Source organism: Pristiophorus japonicus, chromosome 5, assembly GCF_044704955.1.
Source record: "Pristiophorus japonicus isolate sPriJap1 chromosome 5, sPriJap1.hap1, whole genome shotgun sequence".
NCBI classification, from domain to species: Eukaryota; Metazoa; Chordata; class Chondrichthyes; family Pristiophoridae; genus Pristiophorus; species Pristiophorus japonicus.
The window spans coordinates 171,250,152-171,266,269 of NC_091981.1; the positions used below are offsets into that span (position 1 = coordinate 171,250,152).

Genomic DNA, 16,118 nt, shown 5'->3' on the forward strand with positions numbered 1-16,118 from the left:
AATCCATCACCCACAGCAGCCCAGCAAGGCTCACCATCCCTAGCTGTCCAGCAGGGTCAGCTGCACAGCAGCCCAGTGAAGGCCCAACAAATGACTCATCAACACCAGCATTTGCACCGAGACGATCAACCAGGGAATGGCAGGCCCCAAATCGACTCACATTGTAAATAGTTACACTATTGACATTTGGGGCGGGGAGTGTTGTTATGTATGTAAACCTGTAATTGCCATATATAACCACCAGAGGGCTTATCCCCTGGAGTCCAAAGGGATCCTGTATATAAGCACTCTGAGATCTGTACTCAAGGACGACGGTCACATTTACTTTGAGCTCGTAGTATCTAGTCTGACTCTTTATTCAAGACATAACAGTATTATCTTGTATTCTGGTCAGCTCCAATTCTGTAACAGCATTCTCAAGCTCTATGAATCAAAAATATATCAACTAATATCAAATAAACCCAATGATAGTTTATTCCATGTATGTTTAAGCATTTGTGTACTTTTAATGTTCAGCTGAAATGTCCCTATTCTGTAGGACAATTTGTCAACATCATAAATCAAAAGTGCAATTGATCCATACCTTTTACATTAATCTTTGATTTGTTTACTCATTAAAAATCATCGGGGGCCATTGATAAAAAGGATAATGACTGAGCGGCAGCAGAAAATCTGTGACGTACTGGCAGACCTTCCAAGCACATCCTCCACAATTGCTAATGCATGAGTGGGATGATGTCGCAGGAAGGCCTTCGTCCATGGATCAATTGGCCAACTTGGTGGAACATCGATCACAGCAATCAAATTGAGTCCATGCAGGCCTTGACCATGAACTTGCATACTCTGGATGCCGACAAGTCTGGCTCCTTAAACAAGATGACAGATACCTTAGCCTTGGCCTTGCAGCGTGTCATTGATCTGCACCAAGTCTCTAGCAGAGTGGCAGAAGTGATGTGGCACTGGCCCATGAGAGAGATGATGGCGAAACGGGACATGGAAGTGGAAACCCCACTCAAAGTGCTCCCACTTCACACTCGTTGCACCCCGCCCCCCTCCCCTAAGCCAGTACCAGACTTGCTGCCTCATCTCCCGATGGTCGAGTCTAACCTAGATTTTCATCGACCTGAAACATTAACCGTTTCTCTCTCCACAGATGTTGCCTGACCTGCTGAGTATTTCCAGCATTCCTGTTTTATTTCCGATTTCCAACATCCGCAGTATTTTGCTTTTGTATGATCCTCCGGAAACACCGTTTTTCTGAGAGGGCAAGGAAGCTGGGTCTCTGCCTTTACACCCTCTTGTGCAAGTAGTGCCTCCTGCAACCTCAACCTCTCTGCTGACCAACTGCTGGTCTCTCCACAGCAGGCTGTTGCTGTTCCTGATGGTCATCTTGCTCCTCATCTGAGGTCCAACCTAAGGCAGCCATGGTGCCATCCATCCTGATCTTGAGTCTCAATACCTCCAAAGCCCACGAATTAGCCTCTCAGCACAAGTGCACACAAAAAACCCTTACTCAGTGGAAGGTAAGAAAGCAGCTGTGAGCACTGAGTATTTATTGATGTGCATATGCCTGACTTTTAATGAACCAAAGTGAATTGCTGTTCAGTCTTCTCACCTTCCTTTTAATAGTGAATTTCAGGATGCCCAGGAAACCTGTGCATATGAAGTTAAGTTTAAATGTGGTCAAAAGCTCATCAAAAGTGGCTCATAAAAAAATGCCACATACAAATGGCTAATACAAATTCCAGGTACACTGAAAATTTTGACCATTTTAACAACCCTTCTGAACCCAAACCCATGTGCTGTTTACTATTAAAATTCCCCCCATTTAGTTTATAATATTCTTGGTATTATATATGATGGCTAAAACAGAAATAACCTAACCTACTATACACAATAAATGTATTCACAGCACATCTGAAACAATTGATATTGTAACTTTATATTCAATAAAGATAAATGCAAGAAACATCCAACCTATAACCATCACTAATGTGCAATTAATATATTTAAAACGGAAATGACATTCAAATGTCACATGTGAAGCTGGCCGATATATTAACTATGTAAAGAGTACATGCCAAGTTTACATGGATATAGAAGCACATGCATATACTGTACAATTAAGGGTGCAGTTACATTGTCACTTTTATTGTCCATGCAAAGCTATTTGAGTTCACACCAATACTGGGTATTGCACTGCTCCAGACTTGTGCTGTGTGCAAGGAGGCAAGTTATGCCTCCATCCATTTCAAAGCAGAGCAATTAGATTTTGTATTTGCATAAACTCAGTAGGGGAACTCACCCCTCATGAGTGCTCAGTGCCTCACTCTAGGCTTCCTCAGCAATACCATACTATACTTCACCATTGTGTGTGCATATGGGTAGCACCTGTATTAAAGGGGATAAAGATAGATAATACTCAGGTGTAAAGTACTTTTAAAATATGGCTGGTAGCCCATTGGGTTGTGAGGAAAGTAGATAGTATGTACAAATACATAATAACACTTATCAATACATTAACTATTATGCACTGATGCACACATGCACAATGTGTATAAATATCTAACATTAAGGTATTAATCCTTCAAATCACAGACAATGTGATTAATATAGTATTTATCATAGCTCTGCACCTGTTCTAATTTCTAGAGCTTCAATGGCATCTAAGATCTCTCTCCCAAACAAATCAAACGTAACTTCCACATATGGAATTGATTCCTTAATGGCTGCAGCTCAACCAACTGTTGTGCATTATGTTGCTCTGTTATATGCCACTTTTATCTTAATACATGAGAACAGTGAGGAGTGAGACATGATGACTTGGCCGATACTAAATTCTTCCTGTTGATTCTTTCTCTTATCAGGGCACGCGCAATGTAATTGACATAATCATGCTTCTAAATTATTACATGCTAAATCCTTGCTAACATTTCTTTGTGTCAGTAGTGCTGTTTTGCATATGTCCTTAAGGATTGCCTCCCTTCATGTACAAATAAGTCCTGTGCTGCTACTTTGCAATCGTGTTGGTGCCTTAGCTTTGTGGTCTTCTTTAAGTTATGCATCTTCTTTTAGACCTTTTACATCTTCCCAGTGGTGGAGACTGTGTCGACTCTCCCTGTTATCTATTGTCATATTTCTTGACTTCTTTGCATGCGAGGTGGACTGTCCTTCCCCCCAAAAAAAAATGTGCTTGTGTCATTGCATTACCACCCTTACCAGTACTGACAGGGCCATATTATGAAATTGCCTTTATCTCTGTTAATCTTCAGGTATTTTCTCAAGAAATTATGGACTCCACAGCTGTGGAATCAAACCTTAACAATCATACTGATCAAGAGATTCCTTAGCTGTTTGAAAAGCTTCAAAAGTTTATTATTGCAGGCACCTGGTGATCTTCTTTTGTCTGCCACTAAAAAAAAATCATAAACTTATAAATTGCATGATTTCCTTAGTGATCCATTAATTTTGGAAGAAAACATTATTTTCTCTGGCATTTAGTGAAAAGAGGAATGTCAGGCCCCAATCATTGAACTGCAATGATTTATTTGGCAGTATCACATTGTGGTGAGCCCAAATGTGTCATTCTCACCAGCTATCAATGCAAAGTAGTCAAATTTGCAGACGGTACCAAACTAAGCAGGGCAGTGGAATTGGAGGAGACACCACATAAATTACAGAATCAATTGGTCAAAATATATAAGTGGGCAGTACAATGGCAGATGAATTATATTGCAGAAAAGTGTAAAATGCTACATGTAGGAAGGAAAACACAGCAATGTATGTACTTCATGGATGAATTGAAATGGCTAAGGATGAAGCTGAAAGAGACCTAAGAGCCTTAGTAAATTTGATGCTACACATGTCCAATCAATGCAGAACAGCAATTAACAACGCTAATAAGATGTTGAACTGCAGAGCCAAAACAATAGAATATAATTCCACGGAAGTAATGATCAAATGTAATAGTACTCTAGTCAAACTGTATCTTGATATTGCATCCAGTTCTGGTCGACCAAGAAATAAGAGAGACACTCAAGCCCAGGAGGCAGTGGAAAAAAGAACTATGAGGCTGATCCCCAGTATGAGAGCAGAGTTACGCAGAAAGATTAGAGAAACTTGGACATTTCAGCCAGAAAAGGGGATATCTATGAGATGATGTAGAGTTATATAAAACTGTTAGTTACGGTTATGACAAAAGTTAACCCGGGATATATTAAACCGCAGAAGTAGAACTAGAGGACAATAAATTCAAACTAGTAAAAGGTCATTTTGGGGCTGATTTTAGAAAAATATGTTTTCCCACCAAGAATAGTCAAAATATAGAATAAACTTCTAGATAGAGTAGTGAAGGTAAAAGCCTGGAATCATTTATGAAACAACTGGATGCTGCAATGGAGGGGGAGGGGCCGTTCGGATCTTTGTGGATGGATGAACTAAGATGAGCCCAATGGCCTTCCTCATCTGCCATTATCTTCTGATCTTTTGAACTGCACAGATAGTCTCTTGGGACAAGAAATCTGTCGTTGTCAACATTTAGATAAATCCCCACCCCTTTTCCAATTGACCTTCAGTTAGTTTGAGAATCATCGTTATTGCTATTAAAGAGGCCCATCTGACAGCACTTCCATCTGGAATTATTTGTAAATACCCGCTCCATTTTTCCCTGCACAAGACCAGCCTTTGCATCACGCTCCAAGTTAAGGGGAAATACAATCGAATCACCAAACCTGTTTCGAAACGAAGGCTGCAATTAATTTATTAAATATGAAACCTGTTTTTAAATCATTCGAGGTTTTTTTTAGCCTCTCTGCCACTTGATGAACCGCAGCACGTAACGACAGGCTGGCGTTAGAGTGTTGGTCTTTGACTAGCGTCGCTGACAGCGAAGCGCCACTGGCCGCCACCAGCACAGGCACAAGCTCTGTACAAAAAGTGCGGACGTTGCCTTGGCAATGTGTACAGCGCTTGATGTGAAACTGCTGCCATCTTCAGGCAACCTTCAGTCAGTCCCAGCCCGTCCCCATCCCCGCCCCTGGCACGTTAATTCCACCGTGACAAACAAATATACATATAATACAAAAAAATGGAAAATAAAAACAAACAAAAAAAATCTGGGAAATGAATCGACACTGCATCTCCTCACTTCAAGACTTTTTTTAAAGCGCAATTTGAACAAGGTCTCGAGGTGATTATAGATATTTTTCACATGAAACGTGTTAAGTTGTCACCTATGCCCCATATCTCTTGGCGAGAGAGAGGGAGAGGGATAGCGGGGACCTGCAATGTTAACTATTTGCGGCTGGCTGGCTGTATCCGTCTGTGATCAGTGAGCAGCTCTCTGCTCTATCGCTCTGCCCGTTCACTGTTGGAACCGGTCACTCTGCAGGGAACAGCTTCCCAGCACTTGTCGGGCGGCTATTAACTGGATAAATGTAATGGCTTCGGGAGCTCGTTCATATTTGTTACAGGGAATACACACACACACAGCTATTCCCATTCCTCTCACTTATTGTTCAGGTGCTGATCAGTGTTTTCCACATGTCCACACACGCTCCACAGGCAAACTGGGTCAATAAATGTAAACCCCGAAATCATTCCACAAGACACAGCAAATCCCCCCTGAGCCCAGTGAAGGGTTAAATCATTCGTACACTGCGCATTGTACAAAACACCTCAATTCCAAATTGATAATTGGCACCATGTAAGTGTTATTGTGTGGACATATTAAAGAGAAATATAAGGCAGCATTTGAAATCATTTGGAATCCTCTACGTGTTCATTTGTAAACAGTTAGATCGTGGGGGGGGGGGGGGGGTGGAGAGCAGGTAGTGATCAAACAACAGCTTCACAAATAAAGAAAACCGTGCCAAATACCTCGGTGTCGTACCACTCCAGGACCAGTTTGCTGGTGTTTGGGAGGAATTTGTTGTGGACGTGTTCTGTGGCCAGTTGGACGGCGGGCAAGATGCCCTCTGAGATGCTTTCCACCGCTAGCGTCTTGTTGATGGGCATCAGCCCCATGATGGGCAGCTTGGAGTCGGCATCCAGCCTGGTGACTGTATTCTTGTGTCCCAGAACCGAGTCGGGACCCCAGCCCCAGCCCCAAAGCAACAACAGCGTCCCAAGCCGGCCCAGAGAATGCCAAAAGACCGAAGCGAGCAGCCCAGATCGGTAGGTCCTGAGGGCTGGATCCATCCTGGAGGAGAAAAACACACACACAGCTCGACCGATGGAGGCGGGGGATCAGGCGGCTGGCATTGGAGCTGTCGCTCGCTCGCTCGCTATCTCCCTCGCTCTCTCCCGAGGTGGGCTCTCGTAACACGTCCTAAGGTACTGCGATGTGGTCCAGGGACTGAGCTGAGCCGAGTTCAGTGCATTCCTTTCTCTTATTGAGGGGTCCCGAACAACATCTTTCAACGGCGATTGGCGCCCCCTCTCTTGATAAGTATACTATATTTATGTATATATACACACATATATAAAAATATAAATATACATATATATCGCCTTCACCTCCTTTGCAAGGATTTCGGCAGCAGTTCAAAGGAGGGAAGCTGCACTGCACGAGTCTGAAAGATGTGCAGAGCAGCGCCGATCATCCACAGAATGTTGGTCTGGCTGTGAATATGGGAAAGATCTCAGCACTTAGCCTCTTCGTTCATCGACAGCGCCCATCACATCCTATCCAATCCATAGAAACACCAGGATAGATAACAGGGAAATCCCCCCACTTCCTCCCCGCCAAAAACAAATCTTACACAGGCAGAGAGGGATTTGAAGAACCAGGTCCCTGGAGAGGCAGCCAAAGTATGGAAGAAATATTCTCCTTCATCTCCACAGTCCGTCAGTCAGCTTCTTCAAAGAATGTCAGAGTGCTGCCTGCAGATGACAGCCGCCGTGGTCTAGCCTGGGCTTTCAGGAGCGAGCCTGCTCGGCGATCTGGGGCTGTACTTTGATATTATTCACACTCGGGGCATGTTGTTGGCGGCAGTTAACACACAGGTTACACACAGACGCAGAGCAAATCAGACATTCGGCTTCAACCGCATTGGACTCAACCTCCGGGCTTAGAAGAGAGGAAGGCAGATTGGGGCAGGCAAAATACAGCGATTTCAGCTACTGTTTGTGGAAATCACCAACAAAACCAGCTAACCACCAGAAATTACAGACAATGTCAAGGTTTTACTTCTGCCTTTTAAAAAAAAAAACACACGCTACTTTGAAACAGTGGCGAGTTCTGTGTTGGTTCTATCTGATCACTGGCCGTAAATTAAACCCGATCACCTTGGCTTCGACTGTCAATCATTGACTTAATTTGCACTTCTCTCCATTAAATAAACGAAAAAATCTGTTCACTGTACATCACAGGCAAACATGGATGAACTGACGGGGAATTTAGACACGGAATTAGATTTCGTCAACCTGTGAAACTTGAAAAACTCATGAATTATTTCCGATTTGAGAGGCTCGCATTGCAATCAGCCTTTCTAAATTATTTCATTGTGAATTATAATTTTAGATTTATTACAGATTTTACTTTCCAACCCGTTTTCTATGCAGTATTTCGTCTTAGTATACAGGAATTCCCAGGACGGTTAATTTTAAATTAACTGAAACTTAAAAAGTAAGAGGAGCAGCGCAGCTTTATAAAATCAGTTAACTATATTTGTTTAAAAAACACCCTTGATGATTTTTTGAATTGGAAATGAAATATTGAAAATATCACCTATTAAAAAGGTGTGTTTAAAATTGTACATTTATATTCATCTTGTTATATGTTTGCAAGGTTTTGATGCCTTTCTAGTTTAAAATGTAATTCTGTGTTGTCTTCAAATGCATGTTTAAATATTTAGTCCGTGAGGCATTTTAGGTTTGCAGAGTAGTCCAATGTGGCACATTCAAGGTTTTGTTACTACTTCATTTGGAGAATGACTTCACTTTGCAATGATTAACAACCCCAATGACAATTTAAAGCAGGGTTGTGCTTTATGATGTTGGGTTGGATTTAGTGTCACGCCTATTCTGTCAAGTCCCACAATCTGTACCAGATGCTAAAATATGACGGGCCGACCAAATTTCAACCATTGGAATCCTGGACAGCGCTTTGTTTCGATCATGTGGAGACTCGCTGCCTCAAACAAATGCATGCTTCAATCAGGCAGTAAATATTAACCTGCTGATCTATGTCATGTTTTAACCAGCTGACAATTGTTAATATCTACGGAGTATATCGTAGTCATAAAAGCAGAAAGATGGATTTGATGGGACTGCAGCAACATGCATTTTTGATAGCTTATCCAATTTGTTATCTAACTAGTAACCAATATGTAGAGAATGCATGTCACGGATCGGTGGTTAATGGAAAATATTCCAGTGCGGCGGTAGTATTCAAAGTGCTGCACGTTGCCCCAATGCAAGTGATGTATTTTCCATAACAGCTTCGGGCTCGGTAGATCTTCTACTTATGCAATAAATGCAGCCAGACCTAGTCCGTAACACTTGGATCCAATGATCAACGGTTGTTGATTTGAGATATAATTAACTCCCAGGCCAAAATTAGCAATACGATTGGGCAAAACTTTAAACTGTGACGAAAAATAAAAGTAGAAAATATAGGTTTTATTTTATTTTAGTGAAGTGCGTGCTATGAAGACACTTAACACACCTGGATCAAATTGTATACACTTTGGACCAAAAACTTGGAAAATTAACGATTTATCATTATTCTTCGGAATTAAGTACAGGAGCTATTCCCGATGACTAAGGAATGTCACGCGTTACTGTAAAATTCACAAGTAGCATGAACTTGGGATTCATATGGCAGTTGACCTACATCATTAATATATAAAATACTTAAAAAGCATTTCACAAGATGCTATCAATGTTCATCAAAAAAGCAAAACAGATTATAAGGAATAGTTACTTATGAAGAGGTAACACATTTATTGATGTGCATTATCCAGCAAATATAATCTAGTTGCATTTTCAGAAGGCATTTGATAAGGTTCAGCATATGAGATTTATGAGTAAGATTGTGACTTGTGGAATTGCCAGCAAATTAGCCAATTATATTAAAAACTGTCTTTCCAATACTAAAAGGAATAGGTGACGTTAAATGGAAATAAATCTAGATGGGGACACTGACTAGTGGGGCAGTGCAGGGATCTCTTCTGGGTCACTGCTATTCACTCTTTATGAACATTTTGAGGAGGCTCTTGTAATTAATAACATTTGCAGATTACATCAAATTATGTGAAAGATTGGTAGCATTCAAAGTGATGTGGGGTCATTAATTGGGAGGACTGAGGAATGGCAGATAGATTTTAATAGAGCTGAATATATGTTTAAGCATATTGAAACATGATGTGTATATAATGATTGGATATCAATTAGTAAAGGTGGAACAGGAAAATTGTAGAGATAAGTAAGTTATTTTACTTGAAATGTGAGTCGGAACTGGAGGTCGTTAGTAAAAAAATGAAATTGAAGCACAACCTGAGGATAGTAGGAACTTTTTCTCACAGAGTTGTTGATGAGCAGTAGAGTCCCAGACAAGGCAGGTAAGCTTTGGAAAACAGCTGGACAAATATCTGATTTGGAAAAGGCTGATGGCGTGATGGATAAGATCACATAGAGATAATCAAATATTGTATAGAAAATTAAGGTTCCAGCGTTGTGGCCATAGAAATGCCATGCCAAGAAAGGATATACAATGTGGGATGTAACAACAACATCAACTTTCATTTCTATAGCACTTCTCATGTACAACGACTTACAAGGCAGTGGAAGTTTGGCCACTGAGCAATAAGGAGAAAGGGAAAGAGTCAAAGCAAAGGGTATTTGGAAAGTATATGAAAACAGAGAGAGAGGTAACAAAGTGGAGATGTTAATGGGAACAGATATAGAGGACAGGGGTGTAGTGACTGAAGGAGCAACCCTGGGGTGGCTAAAATATTTTGCTTGATTTTCTTGTTGAGGGCATGGAAAAGCTTTGCTGAAACATTCCTCAGAAAGATGAAAGGTCATCGACCTGAAATGTTAACTCTGTTTCTCTCTCCACTGATGCTGCCTGACCTGCTGAGTATTTCCAGTATTTTGCACTTTTATTTCAGATTTCCAGCATCCTCAGTAATTTGCTTTTGTATAAGTTACTCATTAGTTCAATTATTTTTTGTCTGTCCAATTAGTGCCAGAAATTGCAAACCCAGTGAAACTTGGTTTGCTCTCTCGCTGCTTGTCCAACTGTCCAATGAACAGTTTACATTCTGAGACATTAAAAATAGGATGTTGAGTAGGCTGTAAATTCAGCAAAAAATTAAGATGGTCTATCTAAGTACTAAATACTATAGCATACAACAACAAAAACAACAACTTGCATTTTATAGCACCTTTAACATAGTAAAATGTCCCACGTCATTTCATAGGAGTTTTATCAAAGAAAATTTGACAGCGAGCCACAGAAGGACTTATTAGGTCAGATAGCCGAAAGCTTGTTCAAAGAGGTAGGTTTTAAGGAGCATCTTAAAGGAGCAGAGAGAGTTAGGGATGGAATTCCAGAGCTTTGAACCTAGGCACAGCCGCCAATGATAAAGCAACTAAAACCAAGGGTACCGTATCTTCAAAAGCATTCAAAAGATGTATAAAGGTGGAACATTGATTTTCACTCATATTTGTTGACCATATTTCCTCTCATTCAAGATTGTGTCCAAGACTTTATTTTTGCTGAAAATGTGCAAATTGAGTGATAACTCTTTTTTACATTGACTTTCATCATGCAATGGAGAAGAGGCAATTTTTAGCACAGTGCTTTTTGCAAAGTAGGATACAGTGCAACAGAAGCGCAATAGGTGAGGCAAAATAAAGAATCTGTAATACTGCTGCTCAGTCATTTGGTCATGACTTGTTTTGTGGTATAAGATGTGTATATTTTGTTCCACCTGTGATTAAGAAAAATGAAATAGAATGGACCAAAGAAGGCAGCAAAGGAAGACAACATTCGTTGGCAAAATCCTTCAGGCTCTTATGGGTGGTATGTGAAAGCACCAAATTAGCTTCGAGGGGACCAAGAAGCATACTAACAACAGAGGGTATGCCAGGCCTAGAAGGGAAAGGAAGGTCAGCACAACATTTGAAAGGTGGAGCTGGGAGGAAGGTGACTGAATCTGAGGAGAATTGATAGGGTAAGCACTGATTCTTAGTGTAATATTTTTCTACAATCTTCTGTGTGAAAAGGACAGAAAGTAGCACCTAATAATAAACCCTGGAGTGTGCTATGCTTTGAGTAGTTGAGATGCCTTTATGTCATAAAGTGGTGCTCATAAAGAGGAGGCTAAGCAATGAAGACCAATGTGCATTAACTGTGTAAACGGATATGGACAAGTCTGCAAGGTACTCCCGAGATTCAGATATGTATAAATAGCTGACAGCATAGGAAGAACTGATGATAAGTAAGTAGCCATTAATGTGGTATTAGGTTAGTTAGAAAATATATGAGAAATATATTATAATGATTGATATTATAGTAACATAACATTAACATCTGAATTTTATCTTTAGTAGAGCAAGAATTTGTTCAACAAGTTGTCTGGTACATCTATGCGTCTCATAAAAGATCTGTTCGATCAGTGTATGGACTGTGTAAAGATGCCATGAACCACAATTGCTGTACATACGAGCCAACCTCTCAAGCTGTCTTCTCTTCCACACTTGAACTGTGGAGGATACAAGAAACATGCACAATGCAATGGGAAGCATGTATTGACTTGAGTGATCTTCATTCTATGGTTACAGATGACTGGTACTTTGATGGAGCTGTATCCTAATGATTAATATAGGGTAAGCCATTATGGGCATGAGTTCAAAATGTTTTGTGGATGCAGTTAGTGTAATCCTGTGCATAGGAAGTTGTATTTTCCAAAGAAATGCATTTGCCACTCCATCTGGTGATTCTGCTCCACGCTGAAGTAAATGTATGTCTCACTGTGGTGAAACAGAGCATCTGTCACCTGTGTACTCGAGCAGTGGTTATCAAATTGCTTATCCTGGACAGGTTTCCTGTAGAGGCCTAGAATGGCCCTGCTGCCAATATGTTTAAGGCCAATGATGGCTTTTAAATTGCACTGGGGAATTACTGCTGATGGAGCACTTTGCTTTTATATATGGCCAATTAAAATACATATCTCTGTGATAGCTACCTTTGTCTTATGTATACTGCTGCCTGGGGTGTTTGTTGACTGCCTTTGTTCATCATGTTGTTCTTCACTCATGCTAAAGACAGAAGGAACAAAGTCTCCTTGCGCAGGTCCATGCCTTCTCAATTGCTTTTCTGCACGATACTGATTCTCTCCATGGCTACAACAGCTTTCATCTGGCACAAAGTTTGCTCAACTTGAGTGAAGTGGATAGATGCCTCATTGAGCATGAGGTAGTGTTAATTGCCAAAGATCTAATGAGCTAAATTAGAATTACATAAAAACATTCTCAATGGAAGAAACAGCTTGCCCCATTGACATCAATTGATCCTTTATTTTATTGGTAGCAGAAGCTTTGTTTTTCTTTTAACAACTAGTAAATAAATCTCAATATTTAAATCACTCCTGCAATGCCACATAGTACAATGTGACCTCCACTCTGATGTACGAGCAGAGATCAAGTGTCTGCCTTCGTCACCACAACACCCTTTCCAGCAGAAAAAAAATGTGGAACAATATATTTTAAACAATATTTCACTCTAAAGTTTGCTCCTAAGGCATGTTCTGCAGTTCAGATTTAGTTGATAAAATACAGGGATCTTTGCTGTATTGATTTCAAATATCAGTAGAGGGTTTTTGCTCAGGCAAAAACTTGAAGAGAAAAACAGTAGAGTGGGACTTGTGATAACCTGCTGAGATGAAGGATGATCCTGCGGCAGTTTCTGGGGTCAGCCTAGTTATCATAATGGAGGTGAGCTCTCAACATGATTTTTCTGCATTCTCTTCTTTGAGAAAAAGATAGAAATCAGCACCTGCCACTAATCCCTGCATAATTATTAGTACTCATATCCTCTTCATGGAATTACCTATACTTAGAGCAGTTGAGATGCCTTTATGTTGTAAAGTGGCACATTATGAAAAAAAGGCTAAGATCAATACGCATTGACTGCATAATACATTTAAGGATATCCCAGCATGGTGCAGCTGAGATGCAGATATATAAATAAATAACTGACAGCACAGCAAGGACTGGTGATAAGAAGATAGGCATGAATATGATATTAGTTCCTCTGGGGGCATGGTACATAGTATTCTGCTGCAAGATGTAAAAGCCTATTTACTATAAGCCCAATGACTCCCAGTTAGCTTGACTGCACTTCGTCTCACCCCTCTTGTAAAGACTCTATTCCATTCTCCCAGTTTCTCCAGCTCCGTCGCATCTGTCCTGATGATGCCACCTTCCATACTAATGCATCTGATATGTCTTCCTTTGTCCTCAACCGAGGATTCCCTTCCACTATGGTTGACAGGGCCCTTGACCATGTTCATCTTATTTCCCGAACTTCTGCCCTTACCCCTTCCCCTGCATCCCAGAACTACGATAGCATTCCCTTGTCCTCATCATCCATCCCACCAACCTACACATTCAACGGATCATCCTCCGCCATTTCTGCCATTTCCAGTGTGATCCCACCACCAAACACATCTTCCTTTCCATTCCCCTTTCAGCATTTTGAAGGGACCATTTCCGCCGTGACACCCTGGTCCACTCCTCAATCACTCCCAACTGCTCCTCACCTTCCCATGGCACCTTCCCATTCAAATGCAGGAGATGCAACACCTGCCTTTTTACTTCCTCCTTTCCCACTGTCCACATCCCCAAACACTCCTTCCAGATGAAACTGTGATTTACTTGTACTTCTTTCAATTTAGTATACTGTATTCGCTGCTCACGATGCGGTCTCCTCTACAATGGGGAGACCAAACGCAGATTGGATGATTCTGGAACACCTCCGTTCAGTCCGCAAGCATGACCCTGAGCTTCCAATCACCTGTCATTTTAATTCTCCGCCCCACTCCCACTCTGACCTCTCTGGCCTCAGCCTCTTACACTGTTCTAATGAAGCTCAACGGAAGCTCGAGAAATAATAATAACAATAACTTTTACTTATATAGCACCTTTAATGTAGTAAAATGTCCCCAGGTGCTTCATAGCAATGTTCCAAGAAAAAACAGATACATTTGACACTGAGCTACAAAAGAGGAAATTAAGACAGAAGATCAAAAGCTTGGTTAAAGAGGTAGGTTTTAAGGAGCGTCTTAAAGGAGGAAAGAGAGGTAGAGAGGCGGAGAGGTTTAGGGAGGGAGTTCCAGAGTTTAGAGCCCAATCAGCTGACGGCATAGCCAATAATGTTTGAGCGGTTATAATGAGGGATGTTCAAGAGCGCAGAATTTGAGGAGCGCAGACTTCTTGTGGGGTTGTGAGACTGAAAAAGATTACAGAGATAGGGAGGGGCAAAGCCATGGAGTGATTTGTAAACAAGGATGAGAATTTTGAAATCGAGGCGTTGTTTAACCGGGAGCCAATGTAGGTCAGAAAGCTCAGGGGAGATGGGTGATCATGACATGGTGCGAGTTAGAACATGGGCTGCTAAGTTTTGGATGACCTCAAGTTTACGTAGTGTAGAATGTGGGAAGCCAGCGAGGAGTAAGTTGGAGTAGTCAAGTATAGAGGTAACAAAGACATGAATGAGGGTTTCAGCAGCAGAAGAGCTAAGGCAGGGGCGGAGGCAGGTAACGTTATGGAGGTGGAAAAAGGTGGTTTTAGTTATGCTGCAGATATGTGGCTGGAAACTTATTTGAGGGTCAAATGTTGCGAACAGTCTTGTTCACCCTCAGATTGATGCTAAGGAGAGGGATGGAATCAATGGCTAGGGAACATAGTTTGTGGCGGGGTCCAAAGATAATGGCTTTGGTCTTCCCAATATTTAATTGGAGAAAATTTCTGCTCATCCAGCATTGGATGTCGACAAGCCATCTGACAATTTAAATACTTAGCAGGAGTCGAGAGAAGTGGTGGAGAGGTAGAGTTGGGTGTCGTCAGCGTACATGTGGAAACTAACTCCGTGTTTTCGGGTGATATCGCCAAGGGGCAGCATATAGATAAGAAATAAGAGGAGGCCAAGGACAGATCCTTTGGGGACACTAGAGGAAACAATGCAGGAGTGGGAAGAGAAGAACATAAGAAATAGGAGCAGGAGTAGGCCATACGGCCCCTCGAGCCTGCTCCACCATTTAATATGATCATGGCTGGGCCAATCATGGACTCAGCTCCAATTCCCCGCCCGCTCTCCATAACCCCTTATTCCCTTATCGTTTAAGAAACTGTCTATTTCTGTCTTAAACTTTTTCAATGTCTCTGAGGCAGCAAATTCCACAGTTCCACAATCTTCTGAGAGAAAAAAATTCTCCTCATCTCAGTTTTAAATGGGCCGCCCTTTATTCTAAGATTATGCCCTCGAATTCTAGTCTGCTCTATCAGTGGAAACATCCTCTCTGCATCCACCTTATCAAGCTCCCTCATAATCTTATACGTTTCGATAAGATCACCTCTCATTCTTCTGAATTCCAATGAGTAGAGGCCCAACCTACACAACCTTTCCTCATAAGTCAACACACTCATTTCTGGAATCAACCTTGTGAACCTTCACTGAACTGCCTCCAAAGCAAGTATATCCTTTCGAAACCAAAACTGCACGCAGTATTCCATGTGTGACCTCACCAATACCCTGTATATCTGTAGCAAGACGTGCTTGCTTTTATACTCCATCCCCTTTGAAATAAAAGCCAAGATTCTATTGGCCTTCCTGATTACTTGCTGTACCTGCATACTATCCTTTTGTGTTTCATGCACAAGTACCCCCAGGTCCCACTGTAATGCAGCAGTTTGCAATCCTTCTTCATTTAAATAATAACTTGCTCTTTGATTTTTTTCTGCCGAAGTGCATGACCTCACACTTTCCAACATTATGCTCCATCTGGCAAATTTTTGCCCACTCATTTAGTCTATCTATATCCTTTTGCAGATTTTTGTGTTCTCCTCACACATTGCATTTCCTCCCATCTTTGTATCGTCGGCAAACT

General features: G+C 41.3%; 1 protein-coding gene across 1 annotated transcript in view; it reads right to left on the reverse strand.

Annotated features, from left to right (window-relative positions):
- The window catches only part of gabbr2 (gamma-aminobutyric acid (GABA) B receptor, 2), a 1,540,887-nt gene extending 1,534,594 nt beyond the window's left edge, over positions 1–6,293 (reverse strand). The window contains exon 1 of the mRNA XM_070880004.1: positions 5,878–6,293. Within this exon, the coding sequence (XP_070736105.1) occupies positions 5,878–6,198 (321 nt within the window). The 5' untranslated portion in view covers positions 6,199–6,293. The remainder of the gene's footprint in view (positions 1–5,877) is intronic.
- Positions 6,294–16,118: the final 9,825 nt, after the last annotated feature.